The sequence below is a fragment of the Argiope bruennichi genome, chromosome 11 (assembly GCF_947563725.1).
Source record: "Argiope bruennichi chromosome 11, qqArgBrue1.1, whole genome shotgun sequence".
Taxonomy (NCBI): domain Eukaryota; kingdom Metazoa; phylum Arthropoda; class Arachnida; order Araneae; family Araneidae; genus Argiope; species Argiope bruennichi.
The window spans coordinates 23467337-23483831 of NC_079161.1; the positions used below are offsets into that span (position 1 = coordinate 23467337).

At 31.2% G+C, this 16495-nt stretch overlaps 1 protein-coding gene across 1 annotated transcript; it reads right to left on the minus strand.

Moving 5' to 3' along the window:
* Positions 1-1461: 1461 nt before the first annotated feature.
* On the minus strand, positions 1462-9116 carry LOC129957569 (uncharacterized). The gene has a single exon (XM_056069933.1). It carries the CDS (start codon positions 8874-8876, stop codon positions 1605-1607), a length of 7272 nt encoding a protein of 2423 aa, XP_055925908.1. The 5' UTR covers positions 8877-9116; the 3' UTR covers positions 1462-1604.
* Between the last annotated feature and the right edge of the window lie 7379 nt (positions 9117-16495).

The window sequence follows — 16495 nt, forward strand, 5'->3', positions numbered from 1 at the left end:
TTGAAATTTTAATTTAAATAAGAAATTACATTAAAAAGACGATTTTTTTTTTTTTTTTTTTTTTTTGCGAAATTATGAATTTTTTTAAAAAATTAATATTCTTTATATTTGAACTGCTTTCTTTTTAAAACCGTTCGAATTTTGTTTCTAAGTCTTTATTTTTGAGGGAAGGGTTAAAGTACAGTGGTTTTTATATTTGAATTTACTTGCGTTTTAATGCTTTTTCACATCTTTATAATACTATTTTCTCAGATTCTAATCTTTTATAGAATTTTCTTACAAAAAAAACCTCATGAATTAAAATCTAATGGATATTTTCTTGTAAATATTTGGTATAGTAATTTCTCAATAGGTTCTGCATTTCGTGAACTAGAGAATAAGTAATTTATTTATTTAGAAGTTTCTTTATAGCTGTTTTAGAGTTTCACAATGTGAAAAAAAAAAAATTGAAAATTTCGTGTTAATTATCAGTAGATCCCCAATACTTTTAAGAATGGATAGAAATGCAGTTTCCGTTTTAGTTCAGGAACTATATAATATATTTCTTTAGCTATTTGCAAAATTGTAAGCAAACCATACGATAAACCTCTAAACTAGAAGATTTTTGCTTTATACCGCTTTTTATACAAAAAAGGCTCTTTTTTCAATTTTTAAAAAACTTTTACCAACTTTTACCATTTTTATAATTATTTTCAGAAAATTCATCCCGAGCGTGGTCACATACTTTAATTTAAAACTGAGCAAATGCATCAATGCAAAACAACCAATATTTCCAGTGAGCCAGCAGGTCACCAGATGTGGCTGGAATTAAATAATTATTGGTCTGTCAAAAATTAAACACTCAAAATATAGTAATTTTTGAAATAATTTTCTAAATATGCAAACACCTTTTGGTGATATTTTATATCAATATAAACTTTTAAATTATTTACTATATCTTAAAAACTTTTTAGTTTAAGTATTTTTGTCTTTAATTTTTTTAAAAATTTTTTTCATTAATTCAACCAAATTACTAAATTAATTGTATAATTAATCATTTAAATTACTTAAAATATTCGTGAAAATTTCTTATATTGTTGCAGTTTAAAAATTTTTTATATTTAATTTTTATTTTTATATTATTATATTAAGATGTAATGCACTGCTTTAGAAGATCAATCAAATCAAAATAAAGAGCCATATTGTATCAAATGTACTTTATTTAAATTCCCATTCCATGTATGATATCTATAAAGCTATGAAACTTGCATTATTATTAAGTTTAATTGTAAAACAAAATGTAAATTTTACACACAGAAATAAAGAACTTATATTTATCTTTCAAAAAATTCACTGAAACTCGTGAATATAAATAAAACAGTATAGCTTTCTCAGGAAAAAAATTAATCATCAGATTAAATAAATTATATAAAACAATATATCAATATAATGTTTCTTCAATTTATACTAAATTGTCCGCAACATATAATTTTATGTATATATATAAAAAAGCAATATTTAACAATATAGTAAATTTAACATCTAAATATAACAAGAGCAATTAAAAATAATTTTCTGCAATTCATATTAACTAGCTTGTAGGCGAAAAATCAACAGGTTGATAACTACTGAAGAAACGTGCAAGAGGCTGGTTTAACCACACGAATTTTCTCATGCGCCGTGAAGCGATGCCGGATCAGATCTTCTTTCCGGACAAAACACTGGTCACACCTGTCACACCGAAAAAGCCTTTCAATAAATATCCCTTTCGACTGCTCATTATCGTTTGCTGTTACTCTCGGAGATTCAAAATGGATTCGTCTATTTCGGTCAAAATCCAAGCTCAATTTCCCGCGCAAGTCATGCTCCTGGAAGCATCTGTTTTTGTTCTGAAATGAAGAATTCGGGCTGATGAGAGGTTTTGCCCCCTTACTAGGAACGAACCCTAGAGGATGATTGATAGGGTACTGAGGCGAAGGCTTGATCAGTCGTATGGGCTCTTTTGGAGTCTGCGCTGCCAACCTGGGTGTACTTTGAAGAATCTGCAGATTCGTCCATGAGGAATTCTGAGGGGTTGCGGCATTTGTTCGAAAAAAACCTTGAGGAGTTTGAATGTTAAATCTTAATGGAGTTTTTGGAATCTGCCGATTTGGTTTTGGAAGAGCTGGAGAAAGTTGCAAATCCAACTTCGATGGATCTTGGGATAGCTGCATATTTGTCATGGACGAACTTCGAATTCTCATCCGTGGAAATTCTTGTGATACTGCTTGCAGAGATGCCTTTTGGGATTCTTTAGAACTCTCCCCAGTATGGGCATGAGAAAACTGCAAACTCAAGCCAGAAGCATCTGCAGGTGGCTGGACATTCTGAGAGGATGGGTCTTCTTTGTTAGATGAAGCATTCATTCGAAAATAATTAGAAGGAAATACCACATCGGGATTCAAAGCATTTTGATAAACATTGCTTTCTCTGTAATGTGATGGGATTCCCATGGGAGACATTTCGGTTGGCTGTGCGGGATATGTACAGGTTTTCTCAAATCGAACAAGATCTTGGAATGTATGGATTTCTTCATGACGAACTTCGTACGTACGAACCTTTTCTTGGCGTATAGAATAATTATAATTATCATCACAGTGAGGTGGGAAAGTGTAAGCTTCTTCATAACCACCAGGCTTTTCGTAACTTGGAGGATTAAAGGCATGATATTTATAACTCACATCTGAATCACTCTTAATGCCTTCAACATGCTTTGGCGTGCCTTCATTTCTGAAGTAATCATCCACAAAATTCATCTGTTGAAGTCTATAAACGTCTGAACTTGATTGGATTTCTGCATTTTGAGTTTTGGAATTTTTACCATTTCGGCAAACACTTTGCACATAATCTTCGTATTGATAATGGCCGTAATTACAGTTTTCGGTGGAGGCACTTGATTTTTCTGCTGCGTAATCAACATCTTTTCTGGTCTCAGAGTTTTGATCATTAGCAAAAGTATCCGGGTAAAGAGCTGTGTAAGTCGAATTAGAGTCGTTCAAAACCATGCGTGGTTTTGAAAAAGCTTCAGCGTAACTCGGAATACTCTGTATCCTCTCTGAAACGGGGGTTGTAAAAACAGAATGCTGATATACGTTTTCAAGAGGAGCATATTCGTGATATGCCTGTCTCTTTAAATCGCCCCGAACTTCGCTAGGAAATACAAAACTTGAATTGGTTTTCTCAGACTCAAACATTCCTGGGTGGTTGTGATTTTTATTAGGCGTTGATAAATTTTCGCACAGTTCTTGATAGAATGAAAAGTTTTGACCAGATCCAGTGGGAGCATTGTCGGAACGCATATTTTGTAGAGGTGTTAATTCTAAGTCAGTTCTGGTATCACTCATCAAATCCGAAATGTTATTTTGTACACTTCTTCCTTCAAAAAGAGAATTTTGTGTGCTATCACTCTCTGGGCATGGATCTGTATTTCTGAAAATACCAAAGGATGGTATTTCAGGCCTTTCACAAAAATCACTATAGTGTACAGGTGAAGATAAAGTACTAAAATCTATGAACCCAAAGGCATCAGAGCTGCTCTTTTCTGCATGATGTAAACTTGACGCCGATTCCCTCTTTTCTGGTTCCACATACGTTTTGGAGGAAATTTCAGTTTGTTCGGACGAACTAAAATCAGTTTGACTGATTTGAGGGAAATCGCAATCTGGACTGATTCCTGATGAAGAAACCTGATTATCAGTATTTTCCTGGATAAAATCTTCACCGCTGTGCATTTTCTGATTAGAATTTTGTTCAGTGCTGTTGAACTGACGGTCACTTACTGCACTGTCATCAATAGTAACAGAGACATCTCTATATTTCATTAAATTATCACTAGAGTTTATTTCTTTACACGAATCTTGGATATAATTGATTTCGCTACATTGAACAGGTGTCTGACTATTATCAATTTCTTCTAATAAATCATTTATACCTATCTGACATTCTCTTGAGGAAATTTCTGGAAGATTAGCGTCCTTTTTTGGAAGCAAATAACTATTTTCTGAAGAAGTTTCATCGGAAATATCATAAATCTCTTTCTGGAGAGCAGGAATTACTTCCAACATACTATCGCATTTTTCATCAGCTTTGTTGTGGTTTAATGCATTGTATTCTTTGCTTTTTGAACGATCTAAATCATTGCTTTTCGGAATATCACAACCAATTTCAATTCGTGCTTTATTTGAAAATTCCTCTGAGCAAACTGCGCTAACGTGTTTTTGGTCTATGATTGTTTCTCGAATAAATTCTTCATTATTTGAAGTATTTGTATCCTTACTTTGAACAATGTAGTCACAACCTGTTTTATCATTAGCAATATCATTCAGAAATTCTTCGATTTGGCCTTTTTCTTTGTCTATGCCAACTCTAAATTCTGGTTTGCGGTCACAGACAACTTGCTTCAATGGATCGTTTTTATGAAATATTTGATCAGAATTTGTTGCTTCAAAATCTTTTCTTGCATGTGAAAAGATTTCCTCAGGGAAAGAAATATTTGGTGTTAAATTTGCCCTTCCTTCGCCGATTGGTTCATGTTCCTTCTTTTGGTCGTCAAAATTCGATTTCTTGAGCTCATGATTTACAGCTTGTTCCGCTCCTTTTGTTATGGGCCTTACATGGCATATGGTTGGACTTGCTTTGGTGAAATTTACAGTAGAATGAGAAAAACCACTCGTATTATCCTTTTGCTTGATTTCCACAATGCTTTCAATAACTTTAGTCTGACATATATATACTTGTCTTGTAATCGAAATTTCTCCATTTTCTTCTTCTTTAATGTCATTGGTTATTTTTTCAGCACTAGTGGCATGATCTGGATCATCATGGATTTTTAAGAAACTAAAAGCTTCTCTAACCTTCTCCTCTTCTTGTTGCATCTGCTCTTGAGAAATATTCATTAATTTTGTACCAAGCGTGGTACCATATCTTAACCGTCTTTTGCTCCGATTAGCTTTACGATGCAGTTTGCTACTTTGTTTGGTAAGAATTTCTTCAGCAGTTTTCTTAACTTTCAAAACTTTTCGACTTTCAAGTCCACATGGCATTTCATCTTTCACCTGCACATCAAAACCATTATCTTCAACCAAATCTGATTCATTTTTCAATTCCACATTGGAACCATTATCTTCTAAATCTATACTGCAAAGCTTCTTTGTAGTTCCAGTGTCTTTCTTTGCTTCTCTGTTAATCCATATTATATTTTGTTTCTGGTTGTGTTTCGTTGTAATCAAACTTTTATCTTCCACAGCAGATAGATCACTAATAGTTCTAGTAAATTCTTTTTCGGTTTCATTATCGATTAGTGGGTCGAATTTATGGTCGTTCGAAACGTTTGATTCCATTCCTGAATCAGATGAAATTTGAAATAAAATATTATCCTCTTTTGTTTGTTTCGAAGAAGTAGAATCAACTTGATCAACTGATGGTTTTTTAATAGAAATCTCATTATTAGGAGTCTCATCACAAGATTTTCCGTCATTATTCTTTTTAAAACACTGAACGGTTTTATTGTTTTTATCCTCATTTTCGGAATACCATTTTCGTGATTCAGTTCGAATTTTATTCTCATTTTCGTTCGATTCAATCGACTTTTTTCTGTCTACTTTATTCAGTGTTAATGGTAATCCTGATGAATCTTTGTCTGATTGGAAAATCAAAGGATTTTGGGCATTTTGGCTATTTGGTATTTCTCCAACATAATCAAATTTCACATCCATTTGACTAAGTTCACTATTTTCTAGATTTCTGTGACTCAGTTCGTTTGAATTTTCATCCGTGAGAGCTCCTTCATCAAATTCATTTTTACTTGCGGTGTGAACAGAAATTAAATTAGTAACGTTATTTTTAAAAACAGTTTTTTCTTCTTGGCAATCAGAAGTGTCATCGACCAAAACAGTTGGAATTTTTTTGGTTTTAATTTCTTTTTTACAACCATTCCTCAAATCAATTTCATTCTGTTGTTCTTTTGATTCGACTAACAAACTTTCATTCTTAATTTGAACCTCCGCATTAGTTAAACAGTTTTTTCCATTCTCAGTAGCTTCTTCACTTTTTATAATCTCATTGCATCTTTTTAGCAAAACATCGACCACTTTTGAAATTTCGTCATTCTCTTTGATTTCAGTATCTATGAAGAGATTGTCACTTGAATCTGGTTTTTCCTTTTCACTACTATTCAATATTTCTAAGCGCTTTTCACATTCCTTAACATCGTCCTGGTCTTCTTGAACTGATGGATTCATATTAATTTCTGAAGTTTTGTCTTCAATTTCTTTCATTAATGACATTTCTTTTATTTTGCTGATGTTAATATCTTCTTCCATCAACCTGACATCTTTGTTTTCCTGGTTTCTCTTCTGATCTTCGACACTAGATTTCTTTTCAGTTCTGAAACTAGTTTCCATCTGTACCATCTCTCTCGTGTCTTCTTCAATTTCAACAGACCCAGTTTTCTTATTGAATTCCAGATTTCGACCGCCATTTTCTATGGGTTTTTCTCTAGTGCTTTGAATTTCCACCTGATAACTTTTATTATCTTTAGCCAATGACCCCCGCTTACGAATACCTTTTCGAATATAAATATTAATAGGAATGCAGTGATCCGGAAAATCTGTTATATCCTTTACATCTTTAATAACTTGTTCAGCTTGTATTTTTTGAGTGGTCTTCCCATTTTGTATTTCCTCAATAATCTCGCAGTAATCAGAGTCATGATTCTTATCAGAATGGTCAAGATTTCGAGGTGAATGGGTTTCCCCATGACTGCCGGAATGACCGCTGGCTTCTTTTAACTTGTCCTTTCCTCCAAAACGCTTACCAGCAAATCGAGTATTATAGATATGAAAAACAAACTTCCTCCTTTCATGGATTTTCTCGTTTTGAATCAGAATCCTCTTTCTGGGAAAATTGGAATCGCATGTATTGCACTTAATGGGTAATGTTTTTCCACTAGTGTGGACTTTATGCTTGTGCCTTCGGTAGTTCCACTTTTGAGTAAAACTGTAATTGCACTTCTTGCACTTGTAAGGCTTCAAACCAGTGTGGATCCTCAAGTGCTGGACCAGAATAGACTTCTGATTAAAGCAGAGATGACAAACTTCGCATTCGAACGGTTTTTCTCCGGTGTGGATCATCTTGTGGCGGTCTAGAACCGACTTCCTATTGAATCTTCGTTTACACACTTCGCACTCGTGAGGCTTCAAACCAGAGTGGATTTTCTTATGTTGCACAAGTTGAGACTTCTGGCGAAAGTAGCAAAGGCATGTCTCACACTGGAATGGTTTTTCACCAGTGTGGATCCTCTGATGCTTGAGGAAAACCGATTTCCGAGCAAAGGTCCGATGACACCACTCACATCGCAGTGGTTGCCTGTAGTGACTTCTCTCGTGTTGCAGGTGGCATGATTTCCTCGTGAATACCCGACTGCATACAGAACATACAAATTCTTTCACTTCTTTCCTCAAACGTTTTCTAGCTGGTGCTTCGCTTCTAGAATCTTCATCATGGTCTCCCCTACGACGAGATCCATTATTTATTCGACAATCGTAAACCTCTTCTGTATTAACAGCGTCAGATTGCACCCTGTCTCTTCCAGATTTGCACTCTTCTTGACTGAAAGGTTTAATTTCATCATAACAAGCGTGAAGATAAATAATATTAACTTCCGTGCTTTTGGTGGTTTGCTTTCCGACTTCAAACTCACGATCTTTGTTCAAAGAAGCACGTTTCTTTTTGACGGTGGAGGTAGTGGCACCATCCTTCTTTGGAAGCAGCTGTATTACAACCGGATTCGAATCACTGCCATTGTCACAGTTACAGTCGTCACTTTCACTCTGTCTTTTACCACTCGTGGACGCTTTTCTATCATTGCCCGATTTTCCACAGTTGTTTGTGCGATGGCGTGTAAGATGGTACCGCTTGGTAAAGCCCTCCCCGCAACTGTCGCAGTGAAACGCTTTCTTGCCACAGTGCATCCTCCTCTGGTGGCGGACAAGATTCGACTTCCAGTTGAAACCAAGATCGCATTGGTCACAAGGAAAAGGCTTCACGCTGTCGTGCGTCCTCCGGTGGCGGCCCAGGTCACACTTGAATCTGAAACCTAAACCACATAGATCACACTTGTGCTTTCTCTCATACTTGTTCCTCGGTTTCTTCTTTTTCGGTTCGAAATTGGGGTCTGATGACAGAAGCTCCTCCCCTGACTTATCATCACTCTTAGACTCAGTCGCATCCTTTTCCGAGGATTTCGAGATTAGTTTCGAAGCCCGCGGTTTACCTTTAATAGGACTAGTTTCGGGGGTGATATCTATCACTTCTGTATCAGTCTCTTTATCTTTACTTTTTAACAATCCATCCCTTGCACGGTCCACCCGAGCAGGTGTGGATGGGCCAGCATCTTGGTTGCCAACCGGATCTTCGGAAAGCTTCCGGTCTTTACCATGCAAGCTTCTGTGTCGCAAGAAATGCAATTTCTTGTTGAAGGTACGATGACATATTTCGCACTGGAACACTCTCCTGGTACAAGAATGCTTCCGATGTCGATTGTAATTCGATTTCCAAAAAAATCCGAGATAGCACCTATCGCACTGGTAATATTTCTTATCACCATGAACTCTTTCATGTCTTTCTAATTGCTTCTTCCCAGCGAAACTTATGTGGCACACGGGGCATTCGTGAGTGTTGAAATCTTGTAGGACTTCGGCATTCTTTAAAACAACTTTTTTAGGGTTTGGCGCGGAACTGGAATCGGATTCATCACTTTTAGCTGTAGCATTCTCAGATTCGTGAATCTTCTGATGATGCACTAACCTCCATTTGACAGAAAATCGCAAATTGCAGATTTCGCACTTGTAAGGCAGCATTCTTAAAACTGGAAAATAAATTCTTGCATCAAATTTCAAAAATAAAGAATCTTTTATAAATCCTCTTTCAACGAGACCGGGTAAAAATCAGTGAAATATTTTAATCTCTTGAATATTGTAGCATATAATCCAGTTATGCTGGATCGATCAGTCATTAAAACCACGCTTTCGAATCAGATTTTTATGAGTTTTAGTCCAGTAGATTATTTCAAGTAATCAACAACTTCAGAAAAAACACGAGCCTCTGATTACGACGTGGTTACCAGAATGAGTGGATTAGAAATTGTTTATCGAATCCGACCATTTGGAAAAGGGTTGCAATGTTGATCGAATTCGAAGCCAAATATTTGAATAAAAGGTCTTAAGTTCTGAAAAAAATTGAAGTCTTTTTTTATTTTATTCTTGTTTTTATTAATCTAACTGTTTTCTTAGCTTTTAGTATTTATAAAATTATGCCCAGTAAAAATAATCAACTAATTTTAATAAAAGTATTTAAAATCAAGAAAAATAAAATAAGCTACAAACAGGAAATCTTCTAATTATTAAAGACTAGTAAGCAACTCGACGATGAAGCTGTGTAGAGGTAGTATTTCTCGCCAAATTAAGAATTTTTCTACTGATTTTTTTTCATGTAGTTGTGTTTCCTTCAATGTAAGGTTACAATCATTTGCTGCTTTTATTTCTTGCAAAAGGTATGTACTATTCCATTTATATAGTGCTGATTTATTTTAGATGTTTTTATTATTAAACATGTTAAAGAAAACTGGAATCTTTATAATCGCAATATTTTCATCCGTTATTAATGAAATAAATTATATTTTTTTATATAATATTTCAAAGTTTTAAAGTTTTTGTAATTAAATAACTTTTTTTATTAAAATATTTTTTGGAATAATAATTGTGAGCAAATAAGTAAACAAGATTATTAATCCCAAATTGTGAAATAATTGATGGAAAAAAAATCGTTTGGCCTTGTTTTTGTTTTTCTATATCATGTTTCAAAATTCGCCATTTGCATTTGCGTTAACATTAATCGCTTTCAATGATTTCGAAATCTTCTAAGAAAGTAATAATTGATTCTTCAAAATTAATTTATCTTTAAAACTAAATTATCTAAGATAACGATTCGACTATTTTACCAAAAACATGGTCAGAAGTTGAACAATTATTTTTAGACGTTTTTCAAACTTATTGTTAAAAGAGAATTTTTATTTTGTTTCAACATTTAAACATTCTTAATAAACCATTTCAGTTTTAAAATTTATACAATTTTTTTAACTATTTTTTTTTGTCTCAACATTGATTAATGTTAGATGCAAAATATTAAAAAATCTTTTTGACATTTTAGAATCAAATTAGAGTGTTTATAAAGCCGTGACTAAACATATAGCAAACCGTTAGGCATATATAGTATGTTAAAAATAAATCGCATTCTCATAGTTAATTTATTATGAATTTGAAAATGAATCATCAACAAAAATATTAATGTCTCGAAAAAAATAAAGCTTAAACAAAATGAAAGCATAAATCAAAATTGAGTTAAATTGATTCTAATTTTTTTTAATTATCTTAAACTTATTTTAGAATTCTTTTAAGTATGCTTAATTCGCTGATGCATTTGTTGCAGATATGGTATTTCGTTTTTATTATTCTAATGACACTTTTTCTTATTGTCTCAAGTGTCTTTTGTTGTTTTAAATACAAATGCTTAAATTGTGTCTAAAGTATTCTTATAAATATTTAGAATTTAAATAATAAGAAAATATGAATTGCTAAAGAGTTATTTTGAACCTTATCTCTTTTGATTAATCATGCTTTAATTTTTAATCATATATAAATATAATATTATTACATAATTTATCAATCTTTTAAAAATCTAACGAACTTTTTTTATTTAAATAGGAAAAAGTCTGTAATTGATCGGCAGAATAAAAAATGTTGAGGGTTTAATAAATTTTTACATTTTATACATCGTTGTATCTTGAAATGTCTTTTCTAGAGTTATGTCTACCTGTCGATGAATATAACTCATTTATACTTTAAGCATAATGGATGAAATTTGGCAGGCGGTTTTACATCAAATTTGTAACCCTCAACATTTAACCTAACCTTAATTAACTTTCAGTTAAATTTTAAACAACCTCTATTCATTAAAAATTGAAATAATTTCGCGACAACTGAAAAGCGCAACTATTTTGATAAATAAAATTTAGCATTTGATCTTTTTACTAAAATTGCAATCACTCGTCCAATTTTGATTTTAATTGGTCGAAAAAAATGTACCCAAAATGTATATTCGGCTTTCTTTGCGGTTTTATGAAATATAAAACGCTCATGTACGATCCTTGGAAATAAAAATATGAACACTCATGGCGTTCATATTCCTGCCAAAAAACCAGAATTTTATGCAGGAGTAGGTTCGATAACGCTTTTATTATAGAACTAGCCGCCTTTGGCTACCAGCCGGTTCGCCAGTATTACCGCTCACTACAATTTTCAATTAAACATTTTAAGTAACTGGTTTCTTAATAGATTCTCAAACAAAACATTTTTAATCTTCAAATTTTGATAGGCATGCCAAACTTATATTGTTGTTTAGATCGTTTCGTTCAATTTACTATATATATTTTGCTAATTTGTTGTCATTTCCGATAAAACTTAAACTGAAATGCTGAAATTGCAATTAGTATAAAGATATTTTTTAATGAAACCAAGCTTTTTATTTTATTTATCATTTTTATTGTTATTTTATTATTATTATTGAATATGAGTATTGCAAACAGAATCGCTCGGTATTTAAGTCTTATGTGAACTACAAAATATTTTTCATAATATATGTAATATCTCAAACAATAATTCAACAAAAATTTCTCATATTCAGCATAAAATTCAGTTTTTAGTTTTACTTTCAAAAGGATTGAAATGAAATCAATAAAAAATATTTTGTTCCGGCCTATAAATATATTTCAAAAATTATGAAGTCTAAATTTAATGCAGTAAGGTATCATATTCTGAGAAATATTCTGGACACACCAAATTTTAAATAAATGAATGAATGTTTCTATTTTCCACGATCAACTAAGACTGATTTATGAAGTTTTGAATGTTAAAAATTTAGAAAAACTCAACATTTTCATAATCTTAGGCCAATTAATCTTGAGAAACCTGCGCGCTGATTCGCGTATTTTCTTTGATAGATAGAAAATCTATAAGTATAGATATGCAAGAAAATTTTCTGGCAGACCATTTTTACTTGTTGGGATTAGCTAAGATGCGAACCTAACAAAAAATGCAGCAAATTAAAAAATGTATTTTAATATTTGATCTTAAATTATATCTTTCTAATTTTTAATTATATGTTACTGATAATAGATTGCTGTCTATGCATATGTGAATATAATTCAAAAACCCAACAAAAATTAATAAAATTTAACATGCTGTCCTGATATTAGGATTGATATCTATACAAATTATGTATCAAATCGGTAGAACAAATGAATTTTTAAAATTCAATATACCACGAAATTAAACTCGGAAGGCATTATATTGTATAAACACGCAAGGACATCAATTAAAAACATTTTTACCGATTTCAACTTCTTTTGGAGAAAAAATGACCCCAATTCGAAAATCGAAAAATAAAAATGATTAAAAATTAAAGCATGATTAATCAAAAAAGATAAGGTTCAAAATAGCTCTTTTAGCAATTTATATTTTTTTATTATTTAAATCTAAATGTTGTGACTTTTGATAAAAAAAATAAAAAAAAGTATTGAATACACGGAAAGAAGGTCAAGTGAAATTCAGTTTAAGAATATTTGCAGTTTAAGAAGTTTTTCCTAATAGAACAAGATAACTTATTAGATAATTTTTTAAACATATGTTCTCGAATAAAAAACAGTCATCTGAAAAAGTATTTCAGTAGTTTATTAACTTTTTTTAATATGTAAAATAAAAGTTCAAATATGAATATTTATGACGAAGTTAATTGTTTTTAAGATGGAAATTTCAATTTAAGGAATACATAATTGGAATCATGATTTTCAATTTTGTATAATATTTTGTATTTTGTTATATAAATTATTGAATGCCTGTCACAAACTCATCCATCTTGGACTTTGGAATCCTACAGCAGCGCCGCAGTATTCCAGTAATTGATACCGAGATCTACTGAAAGCATGGTCTTCGGGTTAGATTGTAAACAGAAATTTAAGATGCCTTTGATTCTAAGTGTTATTTGTGCTTATTTATGTACGTGAAGTGTGAATAAATGTGAATGTGTGTATAAAAGTGATATTATTACTTGATATTATTAATTACATTTAAGATGCCTTTAATTCTAAGTGTTATTTGTGCTTATTTATGTGCGTGAAGCGTGAATAAATGTGAATGTGTGAATAAAAGTGATATTATTAATGAAATTTAAGATGCCTTTAATTCTAAGTGTTATTTGTGCTTATTTATGTGCGTGAAGCGTGAATAAATGTGAATGTGTGAATAAAAGTGATATTATTAATGAAATTTAAGATGCCTTTAATTCTAAGCGTTATTTGTGCTTATTTATGTGCGTGAAGTGTGAATAATTGTGAATGTGTGAATAAAAGTGATATTATTAATGAAATTTAAGATGCCTTTGATTCTAAGTGTTATTTGTGCTTATTTATGTGCGTGAAGTGTGAATAAATGTGAATGTGTGTATAAAAGTGATATTATTACTTGATATTATTAATTACATTTAAGATGCCTTTAATTCTAAGTGTTATTTGTGCTTATTTATGTGCGTGAAGCGTGAATAAATGTGAATGTGTGAATAAAAGTGATATTATTAATGAAATTTAAAATGCCTTTAATTCTAAGCGTTATTTGTGCTTATTTATGTGCGTGAAGTGTGAATAATTGTGAATGTGTGAATAAAAGTGATATTATTAATGAAATTTAAAATGCCTTTAATTCTAAGCGTTATTTGTGCTTATTTATGTGCGTGAAGTGTGAATAATTGTGAATGTGTGAATAAAAGTGATATTATTAATGAAATTTAAGATGCCTTTAATTCTAAGTGTTATTTGTGCTTATTTATGTGCGTGAAGTGTGAATAAATGTTTCGTCTCAAAGAATGTGGATTATTTGTGCAAAAGTGATATTACTCATTTATAGTGGCGGTCCTGGAATATAAGGTAAGCCTAATTACCTTATTTGAATTAGATTTTTTTCTTCTTTTGCTGATAAAATATCAATAAAGGGTGCGGTTGCAATAATATTTGCTTACTACATTGTTTCAATCGCGTCTTTAAATTCTACCTCATCCATAATTTAAATTCTAAATTATACATAGGTTTCCTTATTCATTTCGGAATATATAAACTACGACTTTACAATAATAATGTCAAAAGATAATATTCTGCGGGAAAATAGTGATATACCTCATAATATTATTAGAGTGAATAAAAAATCACTCTATTTCATGCTTCAATTTATCAGAGTGAATTATTTTATGCAATAGTGACAGCAAAAGTTATCCTAAATTGCTTATAAATCGGCAATTTTGATGTAAAATTAATGAGCTGATTTCTATTAATTTTTGAAAGTGGGGATATATTTCATCAAACTTGCGGTAATTCGATTCTACAATGTCCAAAACAACTACATTCTTTCGTGTTAAATATTGAGAATTAAAATATACAAGGTGGCCATTTAAATCGTAGCCCGATAGCGAATTCCTAAATTATTAGAAATAGGCACACACTTCTAAATGAAAAGGAAAAAAAAAAAAAATGTTTAAAGTGAATTACAATGTATCTTGATTTAAAACAACAGCATTTACAAAATTGAGGAGACTAAATTTGTTTGTGCCGTTGGCCTTTATCCGTCATATTTTCTAAACAATTCTTGGCATATTAAATTTTAATAAATGCGCTGGACTATTAAGTTTAGATGAAAAGCAACTTTGCTAAAAAAATTTTATTAATACCCGTTTTAAGAAAATAATAAAGATACTTTTTTCCCAGAAAAAAAAAATCCTCATTTTCAATTTGTAAAGTGCTGACAGTCGGAAGAACATATTTATTTTTAATTATTAATTAAAAATTTAGAAATTTTTATAAGCTAATCTATAATTAGTTCGAAAAAGAGAATAAAATCTGCAATTTTAGTACCTTCTTTATTTCTTTAAGAGTCATCCGATTGATATGTTTCAGGTACTGGACAAGCAGGTTAATGTAAAATATTTATAAAATATATAATAAGTTTGTAAAATGTAATTTATTATATAAAAGTTTGGTTAAGAAAAGGTAATTAGAAAAATACATTCGATTATTTTTCTCAAACGGCAAGTTTACTCTTTAGTTCTCTGCATGAAATGACTGATTCAATTTTTCCTTTATATATCTCTACTTTTATCAATATTTAAATAATCAGCATTTTTTTTAACATTAACGCTAGTATGACTTTAATTCATAGCAGACAAATACAATTTTCTCTCTTGAAACACTTTCGGAATCTTTTTGAGGCTACTAGAAGTTAAATAGAAGATCTTTTGAGCACATCAATCGATATCTTGGGAGATGTAAATTATTTGCTATTTGTCCAAAATGTTATTATCAGTTGTCAAAGAACAGTTCGGTCAATAGCAAAGAGTATAAAAAGACTTTCTAACTTCCAGATTTCTCTAAAATAAGTCCTAAGGGATTTATTTTATTCTAAAAAAATTATTTTGAGAGTTTCAAAAAATATTTTTAGAATTTACTCCATTTCATCTGAAAACAATCTAAATCCAAAACTACACACTGAAAAATACTCCAGCTGGCTATTAGATACGAACGACAAACAAAATAAACTACGGATAACTGTTTTTAAATCCAAGCAATATCGTCTGCTCAAGAGCAGATGATGTTCAGATGAATTTAAAGGTTTGTTTTTAAAAGAAAAATAAACATTTAAAAGATAATTTTTAACCCGGGAGATCAATTCTATATATAGCATAATGCTTCAAACTTGATTTGTTTGCTTTGATTGATTGCAAATCAAATTTTATGTAGCAAAATTTACAGGAAAAATTCAAAGAAAAAGAGAGAAAGAAAGGAACCAATATTTTAATCTATTTTTTAAAGTATTAGTTAGTGATTAAATGAAGAAAAATTTAATATTTGTTTTCACTCAATCACAAATGAGAGATTAAAATATCCATATTGCTTGTTTGACTTAAATACTCCTTTTGAGTTTCAATAGCTTTTCTAAAATTAAATTCTTTCGCCTAAAAATGAATGCTTAACATTCTGTATTATTTACCTATTTCGTCAAATGTCTAAATGTTCTGCGAGAGCTTTTAAATGCTTCTAAATGGAATTATTTTTACACATTTCAGATAAATTGGCTGTATTTTTCGCCTCTCGATGTATTATAATTCTGAAATTTTGTACAATTCTGCTTTCTCTATGGCTGTATGATCTAATATATAAAAGTGAATTTTTGTTTGTTCGTATTTTATATGCTGCCGTACTATTCATCCGATGCCGATAAAACTTAGCCAACTTATTGCTTTGATGTTACAAAATCCATGTTTTTCATATGACCAGTTGTATGTTGGACGCTCACGAGTCGGACAGCTACGAAATTTGTTTTTG

What these genes read in the sequence shown, in the direction of transcription:
- LOC129957569 (XM_056069933.1), bottom strand. Translation starts at nt 8,876, where the DNA reads ATGCTGCCTTACAAGTGCGAAATCTGCAATTTGCGATTTTCTGTCAAA.